The sequence below is a fragment of the Stomoxys calcitrans genome, chromosome 2, assembly GCF_963082655.1.
Source record: "Stomoxys calcitrans chromosome 2, idStoCalc2.1, whole genome shotgun sequence".
NCBI classification, from domain to species: Eukaryota; Metazoa; Arthropoda; class Insecta; order Diptera; family Muscidae; genus Stomoxys; species Stomoxys calcitrans.
Genome location: NC_081553.1, coordinates 114,026,355 through 114,043,051, shown reverse-complemented (window position 1 = coordinate 114,043,051; position 16,697 = coordinate 114,026,355). Strand labels below are relative to the sequence as shown.

General features: G+C 41.5%; 1 protein-coding gene across 5 annotated transcripts in view; it reads left to right on the top strand.

Annotated features, from left to right (window-relative positions):
• Window positions 1-16,697, top strand: part of LOC106092859 (protogenin) — a 329,167-nt gene that overhangs the window by 31,535 nt on the left and 280,935 nt on the right. For 3 of the 5 annotated variants that reach the window (XM_059363403.1, XM_059363404.1, XM_059363402.1), the window contains exon 2: window positions 5,279-5,838. In XM_059363403.1, coding sequence (XP_059219386.1) covers window positions 5,733-5,838 — 106 coding nt within the window. In that variant the 5' untranslated portion in view covers window positions 5,279-5,732. The remainder of the gene's footprint in view (window positions 1-5,278; window positions 5,839-16,697) is intronic. The other 2 variants (XM_059363406.1, XM_059363405.1) reach the window with 1 other exon arrangement.

The following is a 16,697-nucleotide window of genomic DNA, read 5'->3' as shown; positions in this document are numbered from 1 at the left end:
TTTTGCCTAAGAAGAGATGCCGGGAAAAGAACTCGAAAAATGCGATCCATGGTGGAGGGCCCGGCCGAACTTAGCCTGCTTTTACTTGTTAAAGCTGTTGAAGCCACAATTTTGGTCCTATCCTTACATAATTTGGCACAAAGTGTTTTTTCTTTTACGTCCCAATATGTGTGCAATATTTCAATGAACTCGGTTCAGATTTAGATATAGCCCCCATATATATGTATTGCCCGATTTGCACTAAAATGGCCGTAGTAGCTACAATTTTTATCCGATCTGCACAAAATTTGGCACTGAATGTTTTGCTGCTGATCCTAATATTTGTATTTGTATTTTTATTTTTATTATGATAAAACCCATACAAAAGACAGTGTCTTATATAAAGCATGGGTTAGTAAATTGATAAATACAATGAGTTCAACAAGTTTTCATTTAAATAGAACAATAATTGGTACAAAATATTTAACAATTTAAGCAAAGTTACTGATACAATATTTAAGTTAAAAAAAGGTTTAAACAAAACAAAAAAAAAAAGAAAAAGAAATTTTAAAGAAAATTTAACAATTTATATATCTACAAGATTTCATTAAAATCGGTTCAGATTTAGATATAGCTCCCATATATATGTAACGCCCGATTTGCATTAAAATGGCCGTAGTAGCTACAATTTTCAACCGATCTTCACCAAATTTGGCACGGACTGTTTTGTTACTGATCTTAACATATCTGCGAGATTTCAACAAAATCGGTTCAGATTTGGATATAGCTCCTATATATATGTATCGCCCGATTTGCATTTAAATGGCCGCAATAACTACAACTTTTAACCAATCTTCACCAAACTTGGCACGGATTGTTTTGTTTCTAATCTTAATATCTGCGAGATTTCATCAAAATCAGTTCAAATTTCGATTTGGCACCCATACATATTTATCGCCGGATTTGCACTTATACGGCCTTAGTAAAAACAATTTTCAAACGATCTGTTTAAAAGTCGGTTCAGATTTAGATATAGCTCTTATATACATATATATTTATATATTGCCCGAATTTATAATTGTAGAGTAGATGGATTGTATAATATAGTCGGCTACGCCCGACTTTTGCCTTTCCTTACTGGTTTCTCTTGTTGCATCACAGTGGACTAAATAGCCTCAGAGGCCTGATTACAGATTGCCGCTATAACACTACCTAAAGGCAATGCTTTGCGGCCAAACCCAAGGAAGACTTAAATTTTCTATAAAAACGAAGTTTTGATTAAATTTTCTTTGAAATTCAAAATTTGTATGCAGCATCACATTTGCAAAATATTTAGTTGCTTGACGAATTTTGTCGAAGCACCTACATTTCCTAGACCTATAACCACACACACACACACACCTATGCACTGTGTTGTGTGTTTGATTTGAAAAGTTTTTGTTATTATTTGATTTCGGTGTGAGTACCGATGGCACCCAGAGTCATCAGTACTGCGTACCTAATGGTAAGGTACTCTGTGACTGCAGCCATTGTTGTTTCACTTTCAAACCACAACATGTTCCATCCATGGTTTCAACTGTTCTTGATGTGGAGTATCACATCACTGCGTTTTTGGGTTTTTAATAATGGCAATTCTCTTGTGGTCCATGGTTAACCAACACCAACCATCATGAAATGAAAAGCTTATGAAAATGAGTGTTTGTAAGAGTATGTGTGGTAGGAAATTTTTGTTTGTTGCAGAATTTGGAAATAACATTAAAATCCATACAATAAACATCAAAGTCACACACAATGGCAGCTTAGTACTGAAGCCCAAATGCAAAGGGCAAGAACTTCTTGCTTTACTTGCTCTGGGAAATTGGCAAAAGGGAACAAAGGCTGTGGCAGTACGGATTCTAATTGGCAATGCATAGCTGAAGTCTTAAAGCTGGAAGTGTTAAATTCTGATTTGTTTGGGTGATTGCATAAGAAATCCCACAAGAATTCCTTTCAATTACTAGAAGGATATGTTATATCATAAAAAATGTTGAAAATTTCAGTGGTAAGCCATTGTAGAGAGTTTTAACTCTTCGATGTACGATGAGGTCCCTAGTGACCATTTTTAAGTTCATTTAGCTATAGCTATAGCTGAGGTAGAACGTCAAAACATATATTCCATAAATTAATTGTTGTGAATCTATTAAGACCTGGTTTGGCCAGCGAGTGACTTGAGGACCTTGTTTCTACTTTTGACTTTATTGCAGATTGCTGTGGCATGTGAGGAGAATGTATAAGAGCTGTCAAATGTGACGCCAAGTATTTTGGGACACTTGTTGGTCGGAATCATTTCTCCATCGACCATCACAGTCAGCTCAGTATTCACCTCACGCGTATTTGTAGTGAACAGTGTGGCTGAGGATTTGGTGGCGGATATCTTCAGATTTCTTGCAGCGAAATATGAGGCAAGCTCGTTGAGGTAGACGTTCAACCTATCGCAGATGTCATCAATGGGTGGGGGCCTGATGCCATGATCGTACAATCGTCCACATATGATACGATCTCTATGCCGTCTGGAGGGGGTGGAATGGAGGATAGGTAGAGGTTAAACAGTGCCGGAGATATCACCCCACCTTGGGGAACTCCCTGTTTCACTCTACGGTGTTTCGACTTCTTATCCCCAAATTCCACAAATGACTGGCGGCCACACAGATAATTCGCGACCCATCGTTTCAGGCCGTTTCAGGTGTTGGCGATATCCTCAAATAATTTGGCACGGTTGAGTGCCACGAGGACCGTCCTATCACATGGCCTAGGTTGATTGAAGCCACGGCAAATGTGTGTGGTGATGGCATGGAAAGCTGTTATTGTGCTGTGCAGTCTCCGAAATCCATGTTGATGCACGGCGAATGGAAATTCTCCTACGAGGCTCGGGAGGAGTAATGCCACAAGAGTCTTTGCCACTGGTGAGAGAAGGGAGATCGGTCTGTACGACTCCCCCAAACTCTGCCCATTTTCCAGACATCGGGAACTATAAGAATGTTCAATGACAGGTTGAGGACAGTGGTAAGGTACTCAACTCCAAGTGAATCCAGATTCTTCAGCATCAATGTAGAGATTACGTCGGGGCCCAACGCCTTGGAGGATTTGGCGCCACGGATGACATTCGTAACTTCGCCCACGGTAAATTGTGATGGCTGTTCATCGGCTCGGAGACCACGAATACGGCGAATGGCTCTCCTCCTTGCCCTGTCTCTCTCGGGATGCACAATAAATTGACGGTTGAACAACCTGGCACATCTCTTCGGATCAGTCACGGTTATCTCGCCAAAAGTGACTGAGGTCCTGTCGTCCCGTCTACCGGGGTTCGAGAGTGACTTAACAGTGGCCCACAGTTTGCCTACACGGGTGCCTAAGTTACATTGCTCCAAGTGTTCCAGCCACAAATTCCGCTTATGTTCGTTGACTACCCTGTTTATTTCCAGATTCAGCTCGCTGATTCTGGGGTTAGCGGGGTCCATAGCACGAATCTCATTACGCTCGTCTGCGAGTACCACTGCTTGCGCCGGAAAATTGGGTCGCACTTGGGGTATTCGACCGGCTGGTATAAAGCGAGCGGCTGCTGCGTTAATGATGTCTCGGAATTTCCTCTCCGCCACAAGCACATCAGAGGGGGGTAGCAGTTCACTGAAGCGGCGATTGGTATACTCTCTGAAGCCAGTCCAATCGGCTTTCTTATAATTGATAAACGTCCGGCGCTTAGAGGTTATGAAGTCGGGTGGCCGGTCGATGGTGAGAATTATGGGGAGGTGGTCTGACCCCAAAGAGATGACGGCTTGCCAGGATACGTCACTCAGGAGAGCAGGGGATGCAATTGAGATGTCTGGCGAGCTGCTGCACCTCCTCGTAATCCTAGTGGGGGCATTCTCATTCACCGTGCAACGTGGAGCTATCTATCTGCTCTGCCAAAGTTATGCCACGCTGGTCGTTACCTAAGAGAGAATGCCATGACGTGTGATGCGCATTAAAATCCCCCAGAACCAGACAGATAACATAGTCCGACGACGACGACGCTTGTGACCCACTGCTAGCTAGGTTCGCACAGCACCTTGCGACATAGCCAGTATGACTATACTCCCGTAGTGAAGTTAGGCCAGAGCAAGAACGGAAATGTAACCACTCCATGCACCGGTTACACCTCACCGACACCGACCGATGATGAAGGCGGTTCTGGTAAACTGAACAGAACCAGGGTCCGGGGTTCTTTTCAATCCGGGATGTGCCTCTCCCATGACGAAAAAGACGAACACGTACACTGAGGCGGCAGCCCTTGCCGATGAGAATTCCATCGGGTCAATCCGGGGCGTACAACCAGCTGCCATGGGATTGCGACATATAGTAATTATGGGCTGTTGCATGTATCGCATTTGTCGAACAAAGGATAATGGGTAAGAATTGCTATGCGATAGGAGCCAAATCAGAATGTGAACGATTAGGGAAATACTAGACGTGAATTGTTCAAAATTTTAACCAAATCGGATATGAATTACGCCCTATAGGGGCTCAAGAAGTAAAATCGGGAGATTGGTTTATATGGGAGCTATATCAGGTTAAGGACCGATTCAGACCTTATTTGGCACGTATGTTTAAAGTCTTAGAAAAAGTCACTGTGTAAAATTTCAGCCAAATTGTGGGCTCTGCAGATATTCAAGAAGTTTAACCTGGAGATCGGTTTATGTGGAAGCTATATCTAAATAAAGAACGATATGGCCCTTTTACAATCCCAACCGACCAATACCAATAGGAAGTATTTGTGGATAATTTCACAAATTCCTCCTTTTCTTGTAGACAGACGGACGGACATGTGGTGTATCAACCAGTCGAATGCAAATGCAAACTTGCCCATTAAGCAACAGGGGCAAACTTCTCACACATCAACGAGTGGTATCCGCTAAAGTTTAAGCGGCTCGCCGCAGTGCGAACCTCCTTGGGGGGGGGGAAATTTTTACATGGCAAATAACATCAAAAATGTCGCCAGCATTAGGAGGGGATAACCATGGCTGAAAATTTTTTCTAATGTAATCGCCATTATTTGAACCCCGGCGTTCATGCTAATCTCTGCGCTACGGTGGCTTCCGAAGTCGAAGGCTATACAAATACACATTCGAGACAACACGTGCACAGCATTGAAAAACTAAATTTTTATCAACCTCCGCCCGCACTGCCTTTAACCGTTACCCTGCTATATTTACAGTATTTATATTTGCAATAATTCAAAACAGCAGTATGTATTAACTTAATCTTCTTTCTTTCTTTATTTCAGAACAGTCTCAAGTTTGTGTGAAATGTAATCCTCCAATAATTACGATTATTAAGGAATTATAGAAAGAAAAACGATTTCGATTGTGGCAAGAAGTTTCACTTAATTGAAAAGTTCTCAAAAACTTGTTTTCGTGTGTTCGTCTGTGTGTGTGTAAGTGTGTGTGCGCGCGTTTGCGTGAAATATCCAAAGAAAGTAAAAAGATAAGCCAAAATCAAGGGCGGCCAACAACAACAACGATGCTGATAACAACATTGGTGTGTAATTTTTGTGGCATCCTTTTTATGGAGAAATCTAAATGCAGGACTAATGTTGATGCCAAGGAAACAACGAACGCCATTTAAGCGAAAAAGTTTCTTGGAAATCGAGTGGAAGTGGTCGTCATATCTTGCCTTTGCCCTCTCTCATTGTTGGCCCTATCTCAATGTTCCAGTAATTGTCCGCTTTAACATCATCCATGGCCATGTTCTATCCTACATCGCATCGACGTTTGGCGTTTACATTACTCCGTATAGTGTTGCTGCTGGGCGAATTCAACAATTGGACAAAGGTGAAACTAAAAGGTAAGTAGAGAAAGCAGCAGAGTAAGAGAATGCATACAATTACCATAGAAAATAATGGCCAACAGTAAATGTTATCCAAATTGGATACATTCCAACGATTATAGCATGAGTTAGAGCCCTAGGTGGAATGGAGTTAGAGCCCTAGTGGATGGAATTCGACAAATCCCCTGATGATTGGTAAATAATTGCTCTATGAATGTTGGAAAAGCAAAAAAAAAAAACAGGAGTTTTATTTGACCTAACTGGCTTTTAAAAGGTCTGACGTTATTTGAAATGTTTGAAATTTTCTTAAAATTTTCAAAGGAGATCGTTTCATAAGAGGACTAGCTGAACCGGGCCCGCTCCGCTGCGCCCTCTTTTACTTTATCCTTTGAATATTTATTTTCGACAATTAAAGAGCTTTAAGTGAAGTACCATTGTTATACTGTCGCTTGACTGACAGTATAACAATGTAAATACCTTTAACTGAATCCCATGGAGACCACCGTGGCGCAGAGGTTAGCTTGTCCGCCTCTGACGCCGAACGCCTGGGTTCACATCTCGGCGTAAACATCATAAAAACTTAAAAGCGGTGGTTATCCTCTTACAAATGCTGGCTACATTTGTCAGGTATCCTGCCATGTTAAACTTCTCTACCAAGTGGTGTCGCTATGCGGCACGCCGTTCGGTCTGGAATGATCATGGGAAATTTAGTGGTAGTATCTGAATCCCATATGATCTTTATTGGGTTTGCGAATTCGCTCGGAGGGCTTAGGTCATTTCTGTTTGGAAGTTAGATGTACTCCATTCTTAAAAGACTTTATTTGAGCCCGATATTCTCATGATGTTCGATTTAGGGATGTTTTCGGGGGTGAGTTGGTCTCCTAGACATATGGTCCTGAAAAAATATCAGCATCGTGCCCTTCTCTCAAAAAGCATTGATTTAAACCCTATATTGTCATTGGTTTAAGGCGAGTTTATGTGAGGAGGCTTCCTAAAAACACTTGGGGGGTGTTTTTAGGAAAGGCGTAGACCCCCAAAAAATTGGTCCCGAAAGTGGGTATCACTTTCATAATCTTCTGCTCAATACCTTTCATTAGAGCCCCATATTGACGTGGTAGGTAAATATGCCCGATTTAGGGGTGTTTAGGGGAGGGGATGCTCCCCCAAAAAATTAGCCCTGAAAATATATCAGCATCGTGCTCTACTCTCAAATATCATTTATTTGAACCCCAAATTGCCATTGGCCTCAAAATAAGATATCAAATTCGTTTTATAATCTCCTTTCATTTAAACCCCTATTTGCAAAATTCAGCAAATTTGTTCGAGATCAACTCCCTTTAAGACCCAAATTGTCATGGTGAGCAAATAGGTCCTATTAAGGGATTTGAATGGGGTGGGACGTCCCTAGGCAGTTGTTTCCGAATGTTGATATCAGATTCGTGATCTACTCCCAAATACCTTTAATTTGAGTCCCATATTTCAATAGTCGGCATGACCAGTTTGGGGGGTGTTTCGGAGGATGGGCGGCCGTTCAGTGACTTGGCCCTGAAAATATATATCAGATTAGTCTTCAATTCTAAAATACCTCTTATTACAGCCCCATATTGGAATGGTCAGCATATACGTTCTATATGGGTGGTATTATGGGGGTGGGTTAGACCCATAGACACTTTTTCCCGAATTTTGATATAAAGTTCGTGCTTTACTCCCAGAGACCTTTCATTTGAGCCCCATATTAATGTGCTCATAAATTTGTCTTCTTTGGGGGGTGTTTTTGGGAGGAGCGGCACTCCAAACACTTGGACCCGCAATTTTACATCAGATTCGTATTCTACATTCAAATAACTTTTATTTAAACCCCATATTGCCATGGTCATAAAATAAGTCCTGTTTGGGGGAACAAGTGGACCTCCAGAGACTTAATGCCACATTTGGATATCAGATTCGTATTGTACTGGCAAATACCTTTCATTTGAGTCCCATATTGCCATGGTCGGTAAATATTTCAGTTTAAGGGGTGTTTTGGGGGTAGGGTGGGATGGGGAAAAAAATAAGTGGACATAAATCTGCAATTTTGAAACGGATAGAGATATCTTCATGAAACTTTACGTGTTATAGCTGAGGTGTTATCCAGTTTAAGCACTTTCCAGCAAAAAAAAAAAAAAAAAAACATTGAAAATCGAACCATAAATGAGCTTTTGACAGCCCGAACAAAATTTTGTAGGGCCTAGGTGATCAATTTGAAGGGGCCCAGCAATGGGCCCCAGGGACATCTAGGGCCCTGAAATTATGTATATAAACTGGATAACACCTCAGCTATAACCGTTTCATCTCTATCCGTTTCAAAATGGCAGACTTATTTCCACTTATTTTTTTCCCCATCCAACTGTGCGTTCTCGCGCTAAACCACCTTCTATGTATTCCCTTGATCGCCTGAATCTCCGCCTGCAGGGTGTTATTATGGTCAGACAATCGAAACGCGATTTCAGTCCCTGGGTTATCAATATAGACCTCTAACCCCAAACTTTCTTCTAGCAATGATCTTTCAGATGGCAATACCAGAGTTTCATTAATCCACCCTGTGCCGCTGACAGTAGTGCCACGCACTCGACCACAAGTGTCGACACAGGGAAACCTCTTCCATGTCTTCCAGGTTTCCTATTGTAGCCTCGGTTATACTGCGATGATATGACCTGCTTCTTCAGTGTAAAAATCTAAGACGATCTAGCCAGGTTTGTCCGTCTGTCTGTCTGTTGAAATCACGCTACAGTCTTTAAAAATAGAGACATTGAACTGAAACTTGGCAAGATTCTTTTTTTGTCCATAAGTTAAGTTCGAAGATGGGCTATATCGGACTATATCTTGATATAGCCCCCATATAGACCGATACGCTGATTTAGGGTCTTAGGCCCATAAAAGCCACATTTATTATCCGATTTTGCTGAAATTTGGGACAGTGAGTTGTGTTAGGCCCTTCGACATCCTTCTTCAATTTGGCCCAGATCGGTTCCGATTTGGATATAGCTGCCATATAGACCGATCCTCCGATTTATGGTCTTAGGCCCATAAAGGGCCTAGGGTATCTCAAGGTCGGCCCTTTTACTTGTTACTATTCCTTTGTTTCTCATATTCGTTATCATAGTTTTTCGGGGGCTGGTTACTGGCCCATCGCCTCAACCGCATGGGTTTTGTGGGATTGTACATGTATCGCTCGTTGTGGCGAGCCGCTTGCTCCAAGATCCGACGCTCGCCTCCAGCCGCCCCTAACCTGGGAACAGACGCTGATGTTGGTCATTGGTTATTTGAAAGGGCCAATAACTCGCCTTGTCATCTCGAGTATCATGGGCACTCAGTATTTAATTAAGATCCAGTGCCACCTGGGTCCTCACTGAAACTCTCCTCTCTAAAATTGCTGACCGCCCGTGGCCTCATTTGCAGCTACTTTGCATAAAAACCGAGCTTTTCACCATCTGCAACCTTACTGTATATGTAACAAGTAAGAGCGTACTAAGTTCGGCCGGGCCGAAACTTATATACCCTCCACCATGGATCGCATTTGTCGAGTTCTTTTCTCGGCATCTCTTCATAGGCAAAAAAGGATATAAGAAAAAATTTGCTCTGCTATTAAAGCGATATCAAGATATGATCCGGTTTGGACCACAATTAAATTATATGTTGGAGACCTTTGTAAAATGTCCGCCACTTCGAATAAGAATTGCGCCCTTTGGGGGCTCAAGAAGTAAAATAGAGATATCGATTTATATGGGAGCTGTATCGGGCTATAGACCTATTCAGACCATAATAAACACATATGTTGATGGTCATGAGAGGATCCGTCGTACATAATTTCAGGCAAATCGGACAATAATTGCGACCTCTAGAGGCTCAAGAAGTCAAGATCCCAGATCGTGCAAAATTTCATTCCAATCGGATGAGAATTGCGCCCTCTAGAGGCTCAACAAGTCAAGACCCAAGATCGGTTTATATGGCAGCTATATCAGGTTATGGACCGATTTCAACCATACTTGGCACAGTTGTTGGATATCATAACAAAATACTTCGTGCTAAAATTCATTCCAATCGGATAAGAATTGCGCCCTCTAGAGGCTCAAGAAGTCAAGATCCCAGATCGGTTCATATGACAGCTATAGCAGGTTATGAAGCGAATTGAACCAAACTTGGCACAGTTGTTGGACATCATAACAAAACACGTCGTGCAAAATTTCATTGCAATCGGATAAGAATTGCGCCCTCTAGAGGCTCAAGAAGTGAAGACCCAAGATCGGTTTATATGGCAGCTATATCAGGTTATGAACCGATTCCAACTATACTTAGCACAGTTGTTGAATATTATAACAAAATACTTCGTGCTAAGATTCATTCAAATCGGATAAGAATTGCGTCCTCTAGAGGCTCAAGAAGTCAAGACCCAAGATCGGTTTATATGGCAGCTATATCAGGTTATTGACCGATTTGAACCAAACTTGGCACAGTTGTTGGACATCATAACAAAACACGTCGTGCGAAATTTCATTCCAATCGGATTAGAATTGCCCACTCTAGAGGCTCAAGAAATCAAGACCCAAGATCGGTTTATATGGTAGCTATATCAAAACATGGACCGATATGGCCCATTTACAATCCCAACCGACCTACATTAATAAGAAGTATTTTTGCAAAATTTCAAGCGGCTAGCTTTACTCCTTCGGAAGTTAGCGGACTTTCGACAGACAGACAGACGGACGGACGGACAGACGGACCGACATGCCTAGATCGACATAAAATGTCGCGACGATCAAGAATATATATACTTTATGGGGTCTCAGACGAATATTTCTAGTAGTTACAAACAAAACGACGAAATTAGTATACCCCCCATTTTATGGTGGAGGGTATAAAAAAACTTTGGCGAATGATCTTAAAATTTAAAGTCTCTATGCACACACATTGAGTAGACCCACAGAAGAACAGCTAGCACTAATTTTCCATAGAAACAAGCAAACGTAGCGTTTACAGTGGGCGACAAAGAACATTAAAGTGCCCACAGGCAACATTGAGAGTGGAAGGGTTGAAAAGTTTCCTAATTGCTAAAATCAAACTGAAATAAGAACTCCCTTTTCCATATCAACCCACTTTAAATCTTCCAAGTAAGAACATCTTTTCCCGTTGCATGCATATAAATGCGGGACATTTCCGTCCCTGCTGCGACATGGCTTATCTGTTTAAAAGTAATATCCTGCTTTAAATGGTTGTCTTGTTGCAATCTTCCAACAAAAAAGAAAAAAAAATGTCTTCGCATTCCTACACATTACTTATTCTGTTTCGCTGCCAATATAGTTGACTTATTTCATGAAATCCAAATGCATTGCAAACAAGGAAATGTAGCTCTGCATTCCCTCTAAGATTTCTTCCATTAAAATATAAATTACAAAAAAATAAAAATAAAAACCGAAATAAAATGAAATGAAATCCCGCCAAACCCAAAATGAAATTGCAAAACTTTCAAATGCAACCGAAACACATTTGCAGATTTTGTATGGCTGGCTTGTCAGTGTGTGTGTGTTTGTCGTGTGTCGTTTTTATCTTAAATCGAATTTGGTATCCCTTTTTGGGGGCGAGGCATGGTTCCGTCCTGTTTGGTGTTTTTCTGTTGATATTCTACGAATTCGCACAAAATACAAACAGAAAGGAAATTCGTGGTCAAAATAAATTTATGTGTTGCGTGGTTGAGAATTTCCAGAGCTCATGGTATTCCTGTTCCAGTTTAGGATTTATTTCACTTCTATTGAATGTCAACGGATTATCTATGGCATTGTTCTTGTTAAAGTTGCTGCGGCAACTGGCTGACTGTTTGGCGAGTTGGCCGACTTGTGTTCGTTCGTTCGTTTGGGTTTTTATGTTAACTGTTGGCTGGCGCCAATGCGCCACCCATGTAAGGAGAGTGTATATCCGCCAACGCAAACTGTAATTTCATTGTGTCTTCATTTGCTGCCTCTCAGCGCTCGCCCGCACCTACGCTGCACTTAAGAAGTCTCCAAAGAAAAGTTAAATCCATACCTGAGAAACCGACCGTTCTCTTGCATAGATGGGGCAAAGAAAAGTTCAGGGAGTTTGGGGTATTTGTCTGATGACCATTTCGTTAGCTTGTTGATGAAAGCGAGGCCATGATGAGGTAGCTTTTCCCCTCCATCAAGCACCATGTATTTACGATACAAATTGAAAATGCATTTATTGGAATACTTTTGCAGCACTTCACCTCAGCTACTCTGCCTCCACTGTGAGTTTTTCAAGACAAGCAGACTTAGCTTAGCAGCTAAGTGAAGATGTTCTTTTGTGAGCACAAAAAAAAAAAACGTTTCTCATTTTTCATCATAAGCAGCTTAAGCATCCAATAATGCCAATGTCTTCGGGGAATGCATTTCTCTTTGTGGTCTCGCAAACACCTTGCCATTTTCCGTAATTTGCAAATAGTAAGACTTTAAATCTATTACAGAAGTTTAATGAGTTGGAAATCGTTAAACTGATGTTAAAATTGATTTTATTGCCCAAAACACAAAGTTAATGCATTGGGGGGGCTTTCAGTTTTAGTTGATAAATTTGACCGGGTCAAATCTTCTATACAATCCAGTATGGAGAAGATTTTATACCCTCCACCATAGGATGGGGGATCACTGCGTTTGATATCCAACAGAGCATATGCATATGAAAAAGTGCAACATAAGCGGAGCGATGAGGACCACACATACTAGGGCACTAGAGACTAATCTAGATATCCGACCCATTGACATACAGATTTAGTGTGGATACTGCGGCTATGAGACTTAAGGCGATGGGAGAATGGATTGAGGATGGGAGCAGCTCATGCCATAGCGGTATAATCGAGTCGATGATAGGAAACCTGGAAGGAAGGGAAGAGGCTTCCGATCGGATACCCAAGACAACACTTGAGGTCGAGTGCGAGGCACTGCTTTCAGCGGCACAATCTTGGATTGACGGAACCCTAGTATTGCCATCTGGAAGATCATGTTACACGGATGGATCAAAGCTAGACGACATAGTGGGCCAGGGAGTCTACATTGACAACCCAGGCACTGAGATCTGTTTTAGACTGCCTGACCATAATACGGTCCTGCAGGCAGAGATACAGGCGATCACGGTGGTGTGGTACTAACGCGAGGATGTCGAGTGTGAAGATCTTTAAGGATAGTAAAGGGCAATAACAACCAGGACGGTAAGGTCACGAACAGTCTTGGAGTGTAAGGAGGAGATTAATGCCTTCTCTCCGAAGTAGCTATAACCGCAGTCGCGGACAATCAGCGGTATCGAGCGGAGAATCTCAGTGAGAAGTCGGGTGGCATCGGCTCTTGCACAAATACTGAGTGCCTACGATGCTCAATATGACAAGGCGAGTTATTGGCGCTTTTAAATAACCAATGGCCACCCTGTTCAAGCGGCGATCTGTCAAATTTCAGCGAAATCGGGTAATAAATGAAGCTTTTATGGGTTTCAGACCCTTTATCGGTAGATCGGTCCATATAGCAGCTATATCCAATTATGGTCCGATCTGAAACATATTTTGATCGGATGTTAGAAGGCTTAGAACAACTCAATGTTTCAAATTTCAGCGAAATCGGGTAATAAATAAAGCTTTTATGGGCTTCAGACCCTTTGCCGGCAGATCGGTCTATATGGCAGATATATCTAAAAATAGACCTATCTGAACCATATTTGAGTCAGATGTCGGGAGGCCTTAAACTACGCAATGTTTTCAATTTCAGCGAAATCGGATGAAAATAAAGCTTTTATGGACTTCAGACCCTTTATCGGCAGATAGGTCTAAATGACAGCTATGTCTAAATATAGTCCGATCTGAACCGTTCTTGGGTCTGATGTTAGAAGGCTTAAAACAACTCACTGTTTCAAATTTTAGCGAAATCGGGTGAAAATAAAGCTTTTATGGGCCTTAGACCCTTAACCGGCAGATCGGTCCATATGGCAGCTATACGCAAATATAGACCTATCTGAACCATATTTGAGTCAGATGTCGGGAGGCCTTAAACTACTCACTGTTTCAAATTTCAGCGAAATCGGATGAAAAATAATGCATTTATGGGCTTCAGACCCTTTATCGCCAGATCGGTCTACATAGCAGCTATATCCAAATATGGTCCGATTCGGCCCGTTCAAGAACTTAACCTTCGTGCAGCAGAAATGCGTACTTGTGCCAAAAATGTGCTCAATATCTCAATTTTTGAAGACTGTATAGCAATTACAACAGATGGACGGGCAGATAGATGTACAGAGGGACGGATGGACAGACGAAGAGACACACGGACATGGTTTGATCGTCTTAGAATTTTACGACAATCCGAAATATATATACTTTGTAGGGTCGGAAATGGAAATTTAGATATGATGCAAACGGAATGACTAAATGAATATGCCCCCTATCCCATGGCGGTGGGTATAAAAAGGATAATAGATACGAATTGCTATGCTTTTCACCTTCACCAAGTTATGAACCAATTTGTGGCCTTACTTTGTTTGGCTGTTGGAGACCAAAGCGGAATTCATTGTGCGAAATTTCAGCCAAATCAAATAAGATTTGCGCCCTCTAGAGGCTCAAGAAGAATAATCGGCAGATCGGTTTATATTGGAGCTATATTAGATTGTGAACCGAATTGGGCCATACATGGCGCAGTTGTTGATGGTCAAACCAAAACACTTCATGCAAAATTTCAGGCAAATCGGATAATAATTGCGCCCTCTAGAGGCTTACAAAGTCAAGATCCGTGATCGGTTTATATGGGAGCTATATCAGGTTATGAACCGATTTGGACCATACTTAGCATGATTATTGGAAGTCAAAATAAAACACTTGGTGCAAAATTTCACCCAAATCAGATAAGAATTGCGCCCTCTAGTGGCCCAAGAATTCATGATCCGAGATCGGTTTATATGGCAGCTATATCAGGTACTTATATAATTGACAGAGTTGTTAGAAGCTAGAACAAAACACTTCATGCAAATTTTCAGCCAAATCGGATAAAAATTGCGCCCTCTAGTGCCTCAAGAAGTCAAGATCTGAGATCGGTTTATATGGGAGCTATATCAGGTTATGAACTTGATTTGGACCATACTTGACAGTGTTGTTAGAAGTTAGAACAAAACACTTCATGCAGAATTTCAGCCAAATCGGATAAGAATTGCGCCCTCTGGTGCCTCAAGAAGTCAAGTTCCGAGATCGGTTTATATGGGAGTTACATCAGGTTATGAACCGATTTGGACCATACTTGAAGAGTTATTGAAAATCAAAATTAAACACTTGGTGCAAAATTTTACCTAAATCCGATAAGAATTGCGTCCTCTAAAGGCTCAAGAAATCAAGATCCGAGATTGGTTTATATGGGAGCTATATCACATTATTAACCGATTTGGACCAAACTTGACAGAGTTGTTAGAAGTTAGAACAAAACACTTGGTGGAAAATTTCAGCCAAGTCGGATAATAATTGCACCCTCTTGCGGCTAAAGAGTTATATGACAGTTATACTAAAACATGGACCGATTTGGGCTATTTGCAATCCCAACCGACCACCTTCAAGCACCTAGCTTTACTCCTTCGAAAGTTAGCGTGCTTTCGACAGATAGACGGACGGACGGACATGGCTAAATCAACTAAGAATGTCAAACCGATCAAGAATATAAATGGTTTGTTGGGTCTCAGATCAATATTTTGATGTCTAACAAACGGAAGACGAAATAAGTATACCCCCATCCTATGGTGGATGGTAAAAATATATATATTCTTCATCGTCTTGACACTCTAAATCTATCAAGCAATGTCCGTCCGTCCGTCTTTCCATCCGTCCATCTGTCTGTGAAAATCACGAAAGTTTTCGAGCGCGTTGGGAATGGAAAAAAAATGGTCATATCGGTTCAGATTTGGATCTGTCTCACATGTAAATTGATCTCCCGATTTGACTTTATGAGTCCCCGAAAGCCGCCATTGCTACGACTACTTGCTACAACTTCTAACAATCATGTTAAGTATGGTCCAAATCGATGTATAACCTGATATAGGTCCCATATTAACCGATCTCCCGATTTGACATTCTGAGCCCCTAGGAGCCGCATTTGTAGCCGGTTGGGCTGAAAGTTTGCATGTTTTGTTAAGACTTCCAACAAACATGCTAAGTATGGCCCAAATCGGTGTATAACCTGATATAGGTCCCATATAAACCAATTTCCCGATTTGACATCCTCAGCCCCTAGGGGTCGTATTTTGTAACCGGATGGGCTGAAAGTTTGCATGTTTTGTTACGACTTCCAACAAACGTGCCATGTGTGGTCTAAATCGGTTTATAATTTAAAGTTTAGACTGATATGGTAGCAATTTAATATGTAGAATCCATGGTGGTGGGTTATTCGGCCCGTCTGAACTTAGCAAGTTTTTACTTAGTTGGTTTGTTTTAGTGGATTTGGCTGCTTTGGACTAACGCTAGGAATTAGAAAGCATCTTTTTATACCCACCACCATAGGTTGGGAGTATACTAATCTAGTAATTTCGTTTGCAACATCTCGAAACATTTACCTGCGACCCTATATTCTTGATCGTCCTGACATTTTAGTCGATCTAGCCATGTCTGTCCATCCCTCCGTTCGTTCGTTTGTGGAAATCACGAAAGCGTTCGGACGAACTAAGATATCCGTTTGAAACTTTGCACAGAGGATTCTTATTGATGTAGTTCGTTTGGGATTGCAAATGGGCCATGTCGATATATCTAACATATATAAAGTGGTCCTTCGATTTGACTTCTAGAGCCCCTTTAAACAGCAATTGTTGTACGATTTAGCTGAAACATGCCACATAGTGTT